The sequence below is a fragment of the Lepisosteus platostomus genome, chromosome 18 (assembly GCF_059453375.1).
Source record: "Lepisosteus platostomus isolate fLepPlt1 chromosome 18, fLepPlt1.hap1, whole genome shotgun sequence".
NCBI classification, from domain to species: Eukaryota; Metazoa; Chordata; class Actinopteri; order Semionotiformes; family Lepisosteidae; genus Lepisosteus; species Lepisosteus platostomus.
In genome coordinates, this window is record NC_142628.1 from 16265308 (window position 1) to 16279106 (window position 13799).

General features: G+C 52.0%; 2 protein-coding genes across 2 annotated transcripts in view; both read left to right on the top strand.

The window, feature by feature from the left end:
• LOC148645795 (uncharacterized) overlaps window positions 1-2176 on the top strand; it is a 28394-nt gene extending 26218 nt beyond the window's left edge. Inside the window, exons 38-41 of the mRNA XM_088611075.1 lie at window positions 191-319; window positions 633-672; window positions 912-1035; window positions 1711-2176. Of these exons, the coding sequence (XP_088467201.1) occupies window positions 191-319; window positions 633-672; window positions 912-1035; window positions 1711-1921 (504 nt within the window). The 3' untranslated portion in view covers window positions 1922-2176. The remainder of the gene's footprint in view (window positions 1-190; window positions 320-632; window positions 673-911; window positions 1036-1710) is intronic.
• A 6487-nt stretch (window positions 2177-8663) lies between these two features.
• Window positions 8664-13647, top strand: LOC148645796 (mucin-2-like). The gene is made up of 6 exons (XM_088611868.1): window positions 8664-8677; window positions 9176-9339; window positions 11844-12093; window positions 12883-12997; window positions 13322-13412; window positions 13499-13647. The coding sequence occupies exons 1-6, from the start codon at window positions 8664-8666 to the stop codon at window positions 13645-13647; spliced, it is 783 nt and encodes a 260-aa protein (XP_088467994.1).
• The last annotated feature ends 152 nt before the right edge of the window (window positions 13648-13799 follow it).

Sequence of the window (13799 nt, forward strand, 5' to 3'; positions counted from 1 at the left end):
ACTGTCTCAGTCTCAGGGGACAGGGGTGTGTGATGGACCTACTTCTCACTGACATTTATTACAATGCTTCTAGTTCTACTGTTACTACACTGCTACAAACTGCTGGGTTTGATACTACTGCCACTGCTACACCTGCCCCTGGATCTCTTAACACTCATCACAGGAGCACCTCTCCATTCTCCCCTCACAGCCTGGACAGAACATCACCTTCCCTGGAGACAACTGCACACTCTACCAGTGCTTCATGATCAACGGGCAGTACGTGCCCATCAGCACCAGGAAAGCCTGCCAGGAGTTCCACCCTGATGACTGTGTCCCTGTGAGTCTCCTGGATACAAACCTCACTCTAGACTCTACGAATACACTGGGCACCAGACTGGCACTAGACTGACCTAATACACTGGGCATCAGACTGGCACTAGACTGGGCTAATACACTGGGCATCAGACTGGCACTAGACTGGGCTAATACACTGGGCATCAGACTGGCACTAGACTGACCTAATACACTGGGCATCAGACTGTCACTAGACTGGGCTACAGTAATACACTGGGCATCAGACTGGCTCCTGGCTGGGTTAATGAGTACCGGTCACGTGGCACCATACTGATATAAATCGTTTTCTGTTTCAGGGCACCATTCGCTACACTGACGACGGCTGCTGTCAGATCTGTAAGTACAGCCAGCTGGACACAGGGTTTCACACAAACTGAAAACCCCCTCCTCTCAGGGCTGGAGCGTCTCTCACCAACAGCTGAGGATGTTGAGCAGATAGTCAGATGAAGAAGGGAAGGTGGAGGAGTACGAGGCAGGACTGGGCCTCTTCCTCTGCTGCATGAGGATGTGAGCAGAGCACAGAGCCAGGGCTGTGCTGTCAGCTGAGTAACGATGCCCTCCGTGTGTGTCTGCAGGCGATGAGAAGCCCAGGAGCTGCACTGTGCAGAAGAAGCCCACCACCATCACACACGAGGGCTGTGTGTCCAGCACGACTGTGGAGGTGTCGTCCTGCGAGGGCGCCTGCAGCACCTTCTCCATGTGAGTACTGCCCTGCTGCTGGGCCTGGGGCAGGGGGACCCCCAGTGTCAGTCAGCTCCTGCCCTGATCCAGCACACTGTACCCCACTGTCTGCAGGGCAGGGGGACCCCCAGTGTCAGTCAGCTCCTGCCCTGATCCAGCACACTGTACCCCACTGTCTGCAGGGCAGGGAGACCCCCAGTCTCGGTCAGCTCCTGCCCTGATCGAGCACACTGTACCCCACTGTCTGCAGGGCAGGGGAACCCCCAGTCTCAGTCAGCTCCTGCCCTGATCCAGCACACTGTACCCCACTGTCTGCAGGGCAGGGGGACCCCCAGTCTCAGTCAGCTCCTCTCCAGTGTGATGTACCCCACTGTCCACAGGCTTCACCTTTATATGTTTTTCTATATTATTTTATGATTATTTCGCCTGCAGAGGATCAGAACATCTAAATTCTTTACTGATGTGTCTGAGACAAGAGCTCAGTCCTTCATCATCTCAGACACATGCAGTCCTCGTCCAGTAGGGAACCCCACCCCTCAGTCAGTGCCATCACAGGAACTCCTTTCAGAGTCTGTGCAGTGGAGACCGGTGGAGCCTGTCCCTGTCCATGGCCAGCGCTCAGGTGTGTCCACACTGCCCTGCGGCTCCTCCCCGCAGGCCCCCAGGCCCTGACCCCCGTGCTGTGTCCCCCAGGTACTCCTCCGAGGCCAACGCCATGCAGCACAAGTGCAGCTGCTGCCAGGAGCTCAGCACCAGCCAGAGGAGCGTGACCCTGCAGTGTGCGGACGGCTCCTCCGTGCCCTACACCTACACCCACATCGAGGAGTGCGGCTGCAAGGACACGCGCTGCCAGGACTCGTACAGCGACCTGCTCCTCGTCACGGCCAGCAGGGGCCGCCAGTGAGCGGGACAGCAGGAGGGCGACTGGCCATGAGCTTCAGGCTCTGACCCATAGATACATGTCTCATATTTATATCCTCTTCTTGAGTGGGTGATAATGACATTAGCACATCTATAATATAATAAAACAATGTACTTCTAAATATTGCATGTACCATTAGGCCAACGGATATGACATTGATCGTATTTTACTGCGTTTCACATGTGCTTGTATGGAACTTCTGGTAGCTGCAATAAAACTGTAGTGTTTGCATTATAAGTGGGCTTGCTGTGTCTCCTTGAATCACACATCTGCAGCGGTAACTCCTCCCAGTGTGGCACAGCGGTACCCCCTGTCCACCTTCACACTGGCACAGTCGCCCCACGACTCAGCGCAAAAGGGAGTTTATAACAGCAGGTCGGGAGGGACGACAACAACCAGGTTCAACCAGACTCCGCTGTCAGTGATTCGCAATCGCTCCTGACAGTCCAGTCCTCTCCCGAACGCTACGAATACCTACGAGCTCCCCATCTCTCTCTCTTGCATGAGCCCCGCTGTCTCGCACAGACAGTATACGACGCTGCCTGAACCTTCAATCAGTTTCCCGTTTGCTGCTCCGATGCTCAGTCGATCTCAGCCAGGAGTCAGACTTCCTCCTCCGCGTACCAGCTGGCCATCGATCTGACTCTTCGTCGCTTTCCAACACCTGCAGCTCGTGTCTTTCCCCAGACCGAGACCCGCCGTTGTCCCCCCGTCCTGTCCAACCCCTGGCGTTCAACTGTCCGCTTACTTCTCCTGTTGTGTTTTGAAATGAGCTGCTCTCGGCAAACGCGCATTCGCCGCCACGTTCGCAACCCTCCCATTCGACACCTGTCCTCCCGTTATCACCCGGACAGTGGCACAACGTCACTAGACCACGTTTAAACAGCTTTCGTTCAGGACTTATATTTAGGAATATAACACATTCTCTTATCAAAGATATACTTAACGTATCCTGCGCTCCCGGTAAACGTCCGCGTCTCCTGATGACGTCATCAGCACCGCCACACTCCAGTCCGGCGCGAACCCTGAGTGCAGCCGACCTGCTGACCCCGCCCTCGCGTCCTCAGACCCGGGCTCTGGTTTAAAAAAGATGCTGCTGATTTCCCATTCGCCACCCGCACTGCTAACGTGAGTCGCATTCATTCTCTAAGCCTGGACCACGAGCAGGGAAGAGAAAAGCGCAACACAGGTGCATTTCCCCAGCTTCCCACAAACCTGTTTCACCGTGAAGCAAGAGATAAATAGAGCTCTGAACCTCGGAGATAATAAATAACCTGGCTCTTCGGCACGCTGCTGCCCAGCTCATAGCAGGACGCAGCCTCTGAGCCCTGAAATACCACGACCGTCCAATCTGCAGTCTCCCTGCTTTTCTTCATTCTAAATTCTGCGTCTCATCATATCTAAACTCACCCCTCCGAATCTCAAGCCCCCTCTGTTCTTCCTCCATGTCCTTTTAATCTCACTTTTCTCCTGTGTGTTTAACTGCCTCTCGTGTCCCCGGGTTCCTGTCTCCACGGCTACTGCGGCCGTCTCCTCGGCCCCGGGTCTGTCCGGCGTCCTACCTCCACTTCAGTCAGCAGTTGTCCTGTGTCTTACACCCCTGTCTCATTCATGTTTCTGTCCAATTCAGCCCTTATGTCTCGTGTCCTCGTCTCGTTGTGTCTTGGTCCCCGGTGTCCAGTTCAGCCTCAGGTCTATCCCTCTCGTCCTCTGCTGCTCCCAAAGCTTGATATCCGTACAGGTAGGTCCTACTGGTGTCCCTGACTCATTGGTGTCTCTATCCCCGGCGTCCCATTTGGCCCCGGGTTCATTCCTCTCGTTCTGCGCTGCTGCTGATGCCAGCTCCTCCGCTCCAGTCCTGCTCTCGCTCCGCTTTCCAGGCCACACCGGCTTCTGGGTCAGTCCAGCGTCTTCTCAGCTGCAGCACTACAGGGCCGAGCCACACTCAAACCATTCGCTGCCTGGAGGAGGGGCATCCATTGGGCCGGGACCCCCAGAGGTTTGTCTTCTCCCAATGGGAGTTTTTGTTTTCCTCTCCACGGTGCCCACATGGAGTCGCTGAGCGGTCAACAGCGCTTTCAGTCCTGTTCCCGAGTCCGTAAGAATCCGAGCCGTTAGTCCCTTATACTTAACTCTGCCTCGGATACCAGGAGGTCACACGTCAGCAGGTGTATACGCCTCAGCGTTACACACTCACCCTGTCTGCCCAGGAGACTCTTATCAAATCCAATGGTTACAGGAGGCCGAGACGCTGCCGGTTTCCTCCGTCCCCCAGTCTATTCACAGTACCAATACAGCAGACGAGTCTCCAATTTCCACTGCTGCTTTTGGGGGTACGATTGGAAACTCGGGCCCTTATCCAATCAGATAACACCGCCATTTTTAGTCAATTTAATAACGCCAGTGACTTCCTTTCCCGTTTACCAAGTTCTCGCGAATCCGGAGCGACTGAGGACGTCTCTTCCAGCTCAAGGCTGCCTCCTTGCTGCTCAATGCGGATGTGTTTTAATAAGCAGCTCGCCCAGGTCTTCGGAGGCCTTCCTTCTTTACAGACAGTGACCCTAAACAAACACTCCCCCAGCTGTTATTCGAGCTCTGCGATGACCCACAGTTCACACCACGTGTTCCTCTCCCCTCCTCCACGCTTCAGAATTCTGCATTGGTGGTTTGGGGTCCCGCTGGGAGACCAGGACCCCCCAGAAGAGCCTTGTCCTCTGGCCAGGAGCCCTCAGCCAAGCGGGTTAAGCCACAGTTTCGTTCCATGACGCTTTCATCCTGGGTGTTGTCATTCCTCGTGAAAGGCTTTTCCCAATAACAAACCCTGGATATCACAAAGCCTGCATCATGTCCTCCTAAAACAGAAACAGGCTTTTTCTCAAGGGGACGCCCAGCTCAGGAAGGAAGTGCAGAGAGAGGTGAAAAGGGAGATCAGGAAAGCTAAGGAACAGTATAGGGTGAAAATAGAGAACACCATGACAACAGGTGACACCAGGATGGTATGGCAGGGCATTAAAATCATGGCCAATATCCCTCAGAAGCGTAGTGGCAGCACTGTACCCTGTTAAATGGTGTGGATGGGCAACAGCTGGCCAATGATCTGAATGTGTTTTATACTGCCGTTGAGTTGAAATCTACAACCAGCTCAGCTCATAGTGCTATTCACCCTGGATCTGGAGAGGCTGTTTTTAAATTGACACAGCAGAGGTACGTAGACCTTTAAGGAAACTTATATAAGGAAAAGTGCGCGTCCAGATAGTGTGTGTGGTAGGGTCCTACAATCTTGTGCAGATCAGCTTTGCGATATGTTTAGTTTTCTCTTCCAGATGTCCTTAAACTTACAGGTCATTCCCTCTCTGTGGCAGAAATCCATCATTATTCCTGTTCCTAAAACTGCCCCGCCTAGTGGCCTTAACAGCTACAGGCCGGTTGCCCTCACATCTCTCCCAGTGAAAGCTCTTGAGAGAATAGTGAAGCAGCACATCACAAAGAGCACACAAGCCCTCATCGACCCCCTGCAGTTTGCACACAGGGACAGGAGGGGAGTAGATGATGCAATACACGCATTGTTAAATCTGGTCTATCAACACCTGGACCAACCAGGGACCTTTGTAAGGATTTTATTTGTTGACTTCTCCTCTGCTTTCATCAGAATACACCCACTGTTGCTTGCGCAGAAACTCTCAAAGTATTGTACTTCAGTCTGAATGAGAACTTGATAAGCATGTCACCCGTCATTCACAAAGACAGTCCGGAGGAAATCAATATCACTGACCAGCCCTTCGCTGGATCTGATCGATGGGCAGGAATGGTGAGCCGGGGAGCAGCCAGCAGTGATGTAAGCAGTCAGCTCACCCATCAGCTCAGCTGGAGGGAGCCAGCGGGACACGGGACACACGTCCACGAGGGCCGTGAGACCTCCTGCCTTAAGAAGCGCATCTGTACCAGGGCGACCACGGGAGTCGTGCTGAGCCTGCCAGGTACAGGTGTAGACTTCAGCATCCCTGCAGTTTGCACCGAACGGGCTGACGGACGGATCCGTGTCAGGTCTTGTAGGAGACTCTGTGCGATGTGGTAAGAGCTGGAGGAGACAGGAGGCGTGGTGAAAGGGAACACACAGAGGTTTAATAGTGCACAAAATAATAGTGACGGTCCGTGAGACAGTGAGCGGGGGAGACAAGGAATAGCATCCAAATCCAAACAGGTCAAAGGCAGGTCAGGGCCCAGTCCGGGGGTGCAGCGGCGAGTGATCCATCCTGGGACAAGACAAGGTTAAAATCCCCGGGAGGGGAGAACACATGGACAGACAAAACACGAGGTCCAGGGGTGACGGGGCGAGACCCTCCAGACCCCGGGCTCAGGGAGCGGGAGGTGTCGGGGACACCTGTGCCCCCAGGAGACGGACGTAGGGTTTCCTGGTGCCAGGCAGGCCTCGCGACATCCTGACCCTAATGATGAGCCCCGAGGACTGGAGGAGCTGGTCTTTAAATAATATAGACAAGAGGGCACACCTGGGGAGCTTAACCACAAGGACAATAATGGGAGTTGTGGAGCGCCCTCTAGGGAGGGATGTCGGGCGTGACACCCATCAGCTTTACCTGATAGTCTGGTGCATCTCCCAGTCCCATGAGCACAGACACTGCAGCAAGACTGTAACCCCAACCTGAACATCTCCTGCCTCCTTCCCCCACCACAGGCACTACAAGGGTCCAGGAACAGGACTGGTAGAGACTCCCTGTTTGAATAATGAGGACTCATTGGATGAAAAGTAAAATGTTCTATTGGAGAAAACAGCTCAAGTATGAGCACAAACATATTATCGCTACTCAATTATTAGAAAGAGAAAAAGGAACCTTCCTTTCTGATGTTCCCATGACTTTAATACTGACCGACTGATTTGCACTGATTTACCCAACTGATTATAATTAACAATACTGATGTCGCCAAACCAGCAAGAGAGACAGAATGTTAAGACGCTTTCAATACATAACTTATAGAAAAGAGTGAAATTAGTTCTGTTTATCTTGAATTAGCTGGGTTTTCTACTAAACAAATAATTGTTGACAGTTAGATTTGGGCCCATGGTTTTCTGGGTATTTTAACAAGCTGATCAGGGCTGTGTCTTCAACAGACTTATACGAGACATCTGTGTGTTTGCTCTGATGCTTATTAGTGTACAGAATGTAGAGCAGGAGGGGAAACACAGCCCTGTGGTGACCCAGGGGACGTGTAGGGAATGTCAGAGCTGTGTGTTAAGAAGTCTGGGACCCACCTGATCAGGTTCTGGTTGAAAAAGAAGGAATTCTGTCTCAACTGAGTTTGTGTGCGATGGTGGTTTTTAAGTTAAATGTTGAAATGAACGTAATGTTATAAAATGTTGTCCATGGCTCAAAAACACAAAATTGTTAATTTTCCAATTCTGAGTGTTTCTAAAATGTTTCGGATCAAAGTTAAATTAGATTTCCGTGCTCAATGTAACCGGTCAGTACAGCGCTCTGTTTCTACTGGAACACGTGAATGGACTTGTGAAATTGTGTTGGCAGGTCCTGGTCTCTCTTACTGTTCAAACACTGTGATTCTTGTGGAGAAATGTGTGGCACACGAGCCTCAGAGGAATATTTACATCCTCCCGGACCCCACTAAGCCTATTTCATTTGGGAAATAACTCCCACCTAACGTCCATGTTTTAGGGCGCACATTAAGGACGTTACACGTGGCCCCTGTATTCCTATCTAGCAGTGCTGAAGTGGCCCTCAAGGGCCCGGCTATGTGAGTGGAGGGCTGGGCCTGTGGTTTTACTGGGCTCTGGAGGGTCCAGGATCTCAGACACACAGTCCTCACCACTTCGTCCATCTGACGGGCTGCGAGCAGTGTCCTCTGAGGGTCAGAGCGCTGCGGTCTGGTCAGGAGCCCCACTGTGAGGGCAGAAGAAGAGGTTTACCACATCCTGGTCCTGGGCTGGGCCAGGGCAGGGGATTAGCAAGGCCAGGGAGTGGCCTGGAGCAGAGCTGCAGCACTGCTGCGATCCTGAGCACACAAGGCAGAATACAGCCCCACAGGGCAGCTCGGCCACACACTGACCAGGCCAGCGGTCAGCGGGGGACCGCCTGTCCGCCCTCGAGCCCCTCCTCACGCGGACATCACAGCGACAGTAACGAGTTACTGTAATTAGTGAAGGAGTTCGATCAGATTTCAGTGCCAGTCTGTGCTGCGTGTCCAGTCCTGCTCCAGAGCCTGGGGAAATAAGAGCGAATTGTTCATTCACATGTCTGTACGCACAAGCACTGCTCAAACTGTGTTTGGATTAGAAATATAATGCAGATTAATTTAATACAGTGGAGTTGGTCTAATTAGGTCTAATTAGGAACTGGGCCGTGAGTGACATACTGTAATAAACACGAGTGTCTAGTGGCTAAAATTAACAGTGGATTAAATCCCCTTTATTATAATACATTTCATTGAGCCGTAACAACCCAATTAACAGATAATTACACTTTCTTCTCCAGAAGCATTTTGCCAACTAAAAATGAACAGAAAACTCCTGAATTTGAGATTGTAGGTAGAAAATGCAGCATGAGTGATCAGTGTTACTGAAATTCACACGTTCTCTGAGCTGAGAGGAGAGGAGGGGAATCTCAACTCCCTGTGAGGGACGACTGTCTGTTCAGAGCAGAGATCCAGCGCTGACATGGAGATCACATGGAGATTCTAGTGCTCACTGCACGTCATGGAGGAGGAAGAGTACGCCCATCACAGGAGAGGAAGAGTATTTACATCATGGGGATGAAGAGCATGTCTGTCAAAGGCAATGAAGAGCACGCCCATCACTGGCGGTGAAGAGTATGTCTATCACAGGTGATGAAGAGTATGTCTATCACAGGTGATGAAGAGTATGTACAGAACACTGCAGTAAACTTCATTGTAGCTTCAACCAGCTCTTCTCCGACTCTAGAATTGGATCATTAAGCCACATTTCTGTCTCAGCTCATTCAGTGTCCACAGTCGTCCCCTTCTCACTCGGGGTCCAACTCTCTCCGGATCACAGGGTGACCCCAGAACATCAGCAGAGGACCCCCAGTCACGCAGGGGCCGACTCTTCTCTTGTTGATGTCACAGTGAGAGCCGAAGAACATACAGAAGCTCCAGTAAATCCCAGCCCTCCTGTGCTAACAGTGCGTGAGTCCGGCTCTGGGAAATCTGTTTGCTGATCGGCTGTAATTCTGTTTGCCTGTTTGTCAGCCTGCCCCTCCTGTCCACCCTCAGGGGCCACGAACCCGGAGCCTGGGGCTATAAAGGGAAGAGCAGCACCTTCACGGCACCAGTCTGCAGAGCGACCCCGAGGAAGATGACGGTCTGGGCGGTGGTGTGGATGGCGAGTGTGGCTCTCGCAGCTGCAGTGGAAGGTGAGATCGTGCTCTGCTCCTCTCTGAGGTCTCGCTGCCCGCTGGCGCTGGCTCAGGGCTGTCTGGGGCGAAGCTGTCCTGTCCTTGAGGTGAACATGGCTGTCCTTATCCTGCTGCACCTCATCAACAGCCATACAGGACAGCTGGGAGCTCACAGTCAGACAAGGCAGGACTGATCAGATACGAACGAGTGCTCAGTACAATACAGGCCGGCTGGCCTCTTGTCATTTCTCTTTAAGCAGAGATTTCATGTACAAGAACTCTTTACAGTTCCTGCTGTCTTAACCTGATAGGAAAATCCACTAACTCTTTGTTTTTTATTTTTTAAAAGATCCACCAAAAATCAATCCGATTCTGATAAGAAACAACATTCCTCTTGTCCCCACCATACAAGTGCTTCCTGGAGTTGTGGGTAAGTAAGAGTCTCTCAACCGAAATAATAGATGAGCTGGACTGAGTGTCTCTACAGTATCTACAGCCCTGACGAGGGAGTGTTAGTGTGAAGTTACAGAGGAGCTGGACTGAGTGTCTACAGTATCTCCAGCTCTGATGAGGGAGTGTTAGTGTGAAGTTACAGAGGAGCTGGACTGAGTGTCTACAGTATCTCCAGCTCTGATGAGGGAGTGTTAGTGTGAAGTTACAGAGGAGCTGGACTGAGTGTCTCTACAGTATCTCCAGCTCTGACGAGGGAGTGTTAGTGTGAAGTTACAGAGGAGCTGGACTGAGTGTTTCTACAGTATCTCCAGCTCTGATGAGGGAGTGTTAGTGTGAAGTTACAGAGGAGCTGGACTGAGTGTCTACAGTATCTACAGCTCTGATGAGGGAGTGTTAGTGTGAAGTTACAGATGAGCTGGACTGAGTGTCTACAGTATCTACAGCTCTGATGAGGGAGTGTTAGTGTGAAGTTACAGAGGAGCTGGACTGAGTGTCTACAGTATCTACAGCTCTGATGAGGGAGTGTTAGTGTGAAGTTACAGATGAGCTGGACTGAGTGTCTACAGTATCTCCAGCTCTGATGAGGGAGTGTTAGTGTGAAGTTACAGAGGAGCTGGACTGAGTGTCTACAGTATCTCCAGCTCTGATGAGGGAGTGTTAGTGTGAAGTTACAGAGGGGCTGGACTGAGTGTCTACAGTATCTCCAGCTCTGATGAGGGAGTGTTAGTGTGAAGTTACAGATGAGCTGGACTGAGTGTCTACAGTATCTACAGCTCTGATGAGGGAGTGTTAGTGTGAAGTTACAGAGGAGCTGGACTGAGTGTCTACAGTATCTACAGCTCTGATGAGGGAGTGTTAGTGTGAAGTTACAGATGAGCTGGACTGAGTGTCTACAGTATCTACAGCTCTGATGAGGGAGTGTTACTGTGAAGTTACAGAGGAGCTGGACTGAGTGTCTACAGTATCTCCAGCTCTGATGAGGGAGTGTTAGTGTGAAGTTACAGAGGAGCTGGACTGAGTGTCTACAGTATCTCCAGCTCTGATGAGGGAGTGTTAGTGTGAAGTTACAGAGGAGCTGGACTGAGTGTCTCTACAGTATCTCCAGCTCTGATGAGGGAGTGTTAGTGTGAAGTTACAGAGGAGCTGGACTGAGTGTTTCTACAGTATCTCCAGCTCTGATGAGGGAGTGTTAGTGTGAAGTTACAGATGAGCTGGACTGAGTGTCTACAGTATCTACAGCTCTGATGAGGGAGTGTTAGTGTGAAGTTACAGAGGAGCTGGACTGAGTGTCTACAGTATCTACAGCTCTGATGAGGGAGTGTTAGTGTGAAGTTACAGATGAGCTGGACTGAGTGTCTACAGTATCTACAGCTCTGATGAGGGAGTGTTAGTGTGAAGTTACAGAGGAGCTGGACTGAGTGTCTACAGTATCTACAGCTCTGATGAGGGAGTGTTAGTGTGAAGTTACAGATGAGCTGGACTGAGTGTCTACAGTATCTCCAGCTCTGATGAGGGAGTGTTAGTGTGAAGTTACAGAGGAGCTGGACTGAGTGTCTACAGTATCTCCAGCTCTGATGAGGGAGTGTTAGTGTGAAGTTACAGATGAGCTGGACTGAGTGTCTCTACAGTATCTCCAGCTCTGATGAGGGAGTGTTAGTGTGAAGTTACAGAGGAGCTGGACTGAGTGTCTCTACAGTATCTACAGCTCTGATGAGGGAGTGTTAGTGTGAAGTTACAGAGGAGCTGGACTGAGTGTCTACAGTATCTCCAGCTCTGATGAGGGAGTGTTAGTGTGAAGTTACAGAGGAGCTGGACTGAGTGTCTACAGTATCTCCAGCTCTGATGAGGGAGTGTTAGTGTGAAGTTACAGAGGAGCTGGACTGAGTGTCTACAGTATCTCCAGCTCTGATGAGGGAGTGTTAGTGTGAAGTTACAGAGGAGCTGGACTGAGTGTCTACAGTATCTACAGCTCTGATGAGGGAGTGTTAGTGTGAAGTTACAGAGGAGCTGGACTGAGTGTCTACAGTATCTCCAGCTCAGGTGATGCTCTCTCTCTCTGTGTGTCTCAGCTCATCCCCGGGGAGTGTGCAGCACCTGGGGCAGGCATCACTACCGCATGTTTGACGGGGAGCTCTATCAGCTCCCGGGCCCCTGTAACTACGTGCTGGCGTCCCACTGCCGTGCTGCCTATGAGCACTTCAACATCCAGATCCGCAGGAATGTGACCCCCAGTGACTCCGCCATTAGCCAGGTCACCATGAAGCTGGAGGGCATGGTTCTGGAGCTGCGCAGGGAGACAGTCTCTGCCAACGGCGAGCTGTGAGTCTGGAACAGGCAGAAGTTACTGCAGACTGTAGAGTCATGATGCAGCTGAGTGTGTCAATGTGTGGTTCTGACCTATTTCCCAGTGTTTTCATGCATGGTTCTGACTTGTGTTCCAGAGTGTGTCAAAACGTTGTTCTGATCTCTGTCTCAGTGTGTGTAACTGACCTCTGTTCAAGTGTGTAACACTATGTGGTTCTGACCTATACCCTAGTCTGTGACAACAATGTGGCTGTGACCTCCGTCCCAATATGTGTCACTGTGGCTCTGACCTGTACCCCAGTGTGTGTCAAAGTGTGGTTCTGACCTGTACCCCAGTGTGTGACAATGTGTGGTTCTGAACTGTATCCCAGTGTGTGATAATGTGTGGTTCTGACCTGCACCCCAGTGTGTGACAATGTGTGGTTCTGAACTGTATCCCAGTGTGTGATAATGTGTGGTTCTGACCTGTACCCCAGTGTGTGTCAATGTGTGGCTCTGACCTGTAACCCAGTGTGTGTACATATGTGGTTCTGCCCTGTACCCCAGTATGTGACAGATGCATGGTTCTGAACTGTACACCAGTGTGTGTGTACATATGTGATTCTGACCTGTTACCAAAGTGTGTGACAATGTGTGGTTCTGACCTGTATCCCAGTGTGTGACAATGTGTGGTTCTGACCTGTATCCCAGTGTGTGTCAATGTGTGGTTCTGTCCTGTATCCCAGTGTGTGACAATGTGTGGTTCTGACCTGCACCCCAGTTTGTGTCAATGTGTGGCTCTGACCTCACTCCCTTGTGCACCAGGGTGCCTCTGCCCTTCATCCAGGGAGGAGTGCTGGCTGAGAGGAGCGGGGAGTCCCTGAGGGTGACGGCCAGACTGGGGCTGGAGCTGCAGTGGGACTGGAAGGACGCTCTCTCGGTACGCACCGGCCACACAGATTCAGGAACATCACTCACAGCTCTTTCCAGACCCTCCTCTCACTGTCTCTGTAACCTGTCTCTCTCGATGGGATCGGCGCTGTGGTCCAGAGCCTCGCCCTTCCCTTGACTCACCAGCAGGAGGTTGAGATCGATGGGAACAGACGTGGTCACGGTCTGCTGCTGTTCAGTACAGCTGCTCTGCAGTGAGGTCAAGCTGCTCGCTGCTGCCGCCTGGTGGCCACTGCAGGTATCGACCCAGCAGCAGACAGAGGCACCCTCTCTGGGCGCCCTGCTGACCGCAGAGCCTCCTCTCGCCCTGCAGGTGGCGATCGATGAGCAGTACAGGAACCAGACCTGCGGGCTGTGTGGGGACTTCAACGGCATCAAGGACAGCGACAGGGTCACTGCGGCAGGTAGGGAGGGAGACCCGCAGGGCCCTCAGTCCGGCTGATCCGCTCACTAGAGCTCTAGAGCCCTGACCGCTGCTCTGTCTGTCCAGGCGTACCAATCAGCCCCCTGGAATTCGGGAAACTGCAGAAACTGGACGGCCCGACGGAGCACTGTGAGGACCCGACTGCACCGCCCCCCGAGACAAACTGCACAGAGGCGGTGAGCACACCCCCGTCCACCAGCGTCCGGCCACACTGACCAACAAGGCCTTTTCCCAAGAGACTGCAGGGAATTCCCAGAGCTGAGTGACCAGTGTGTCTGTGTCTGAGTGGATAGTGTGTATGAGTGCCCAATGTGTGTCTGTGTGTCTGAGACCAGTGTGTCTGAGTGACCAGTGGTTGTTTGTGTGT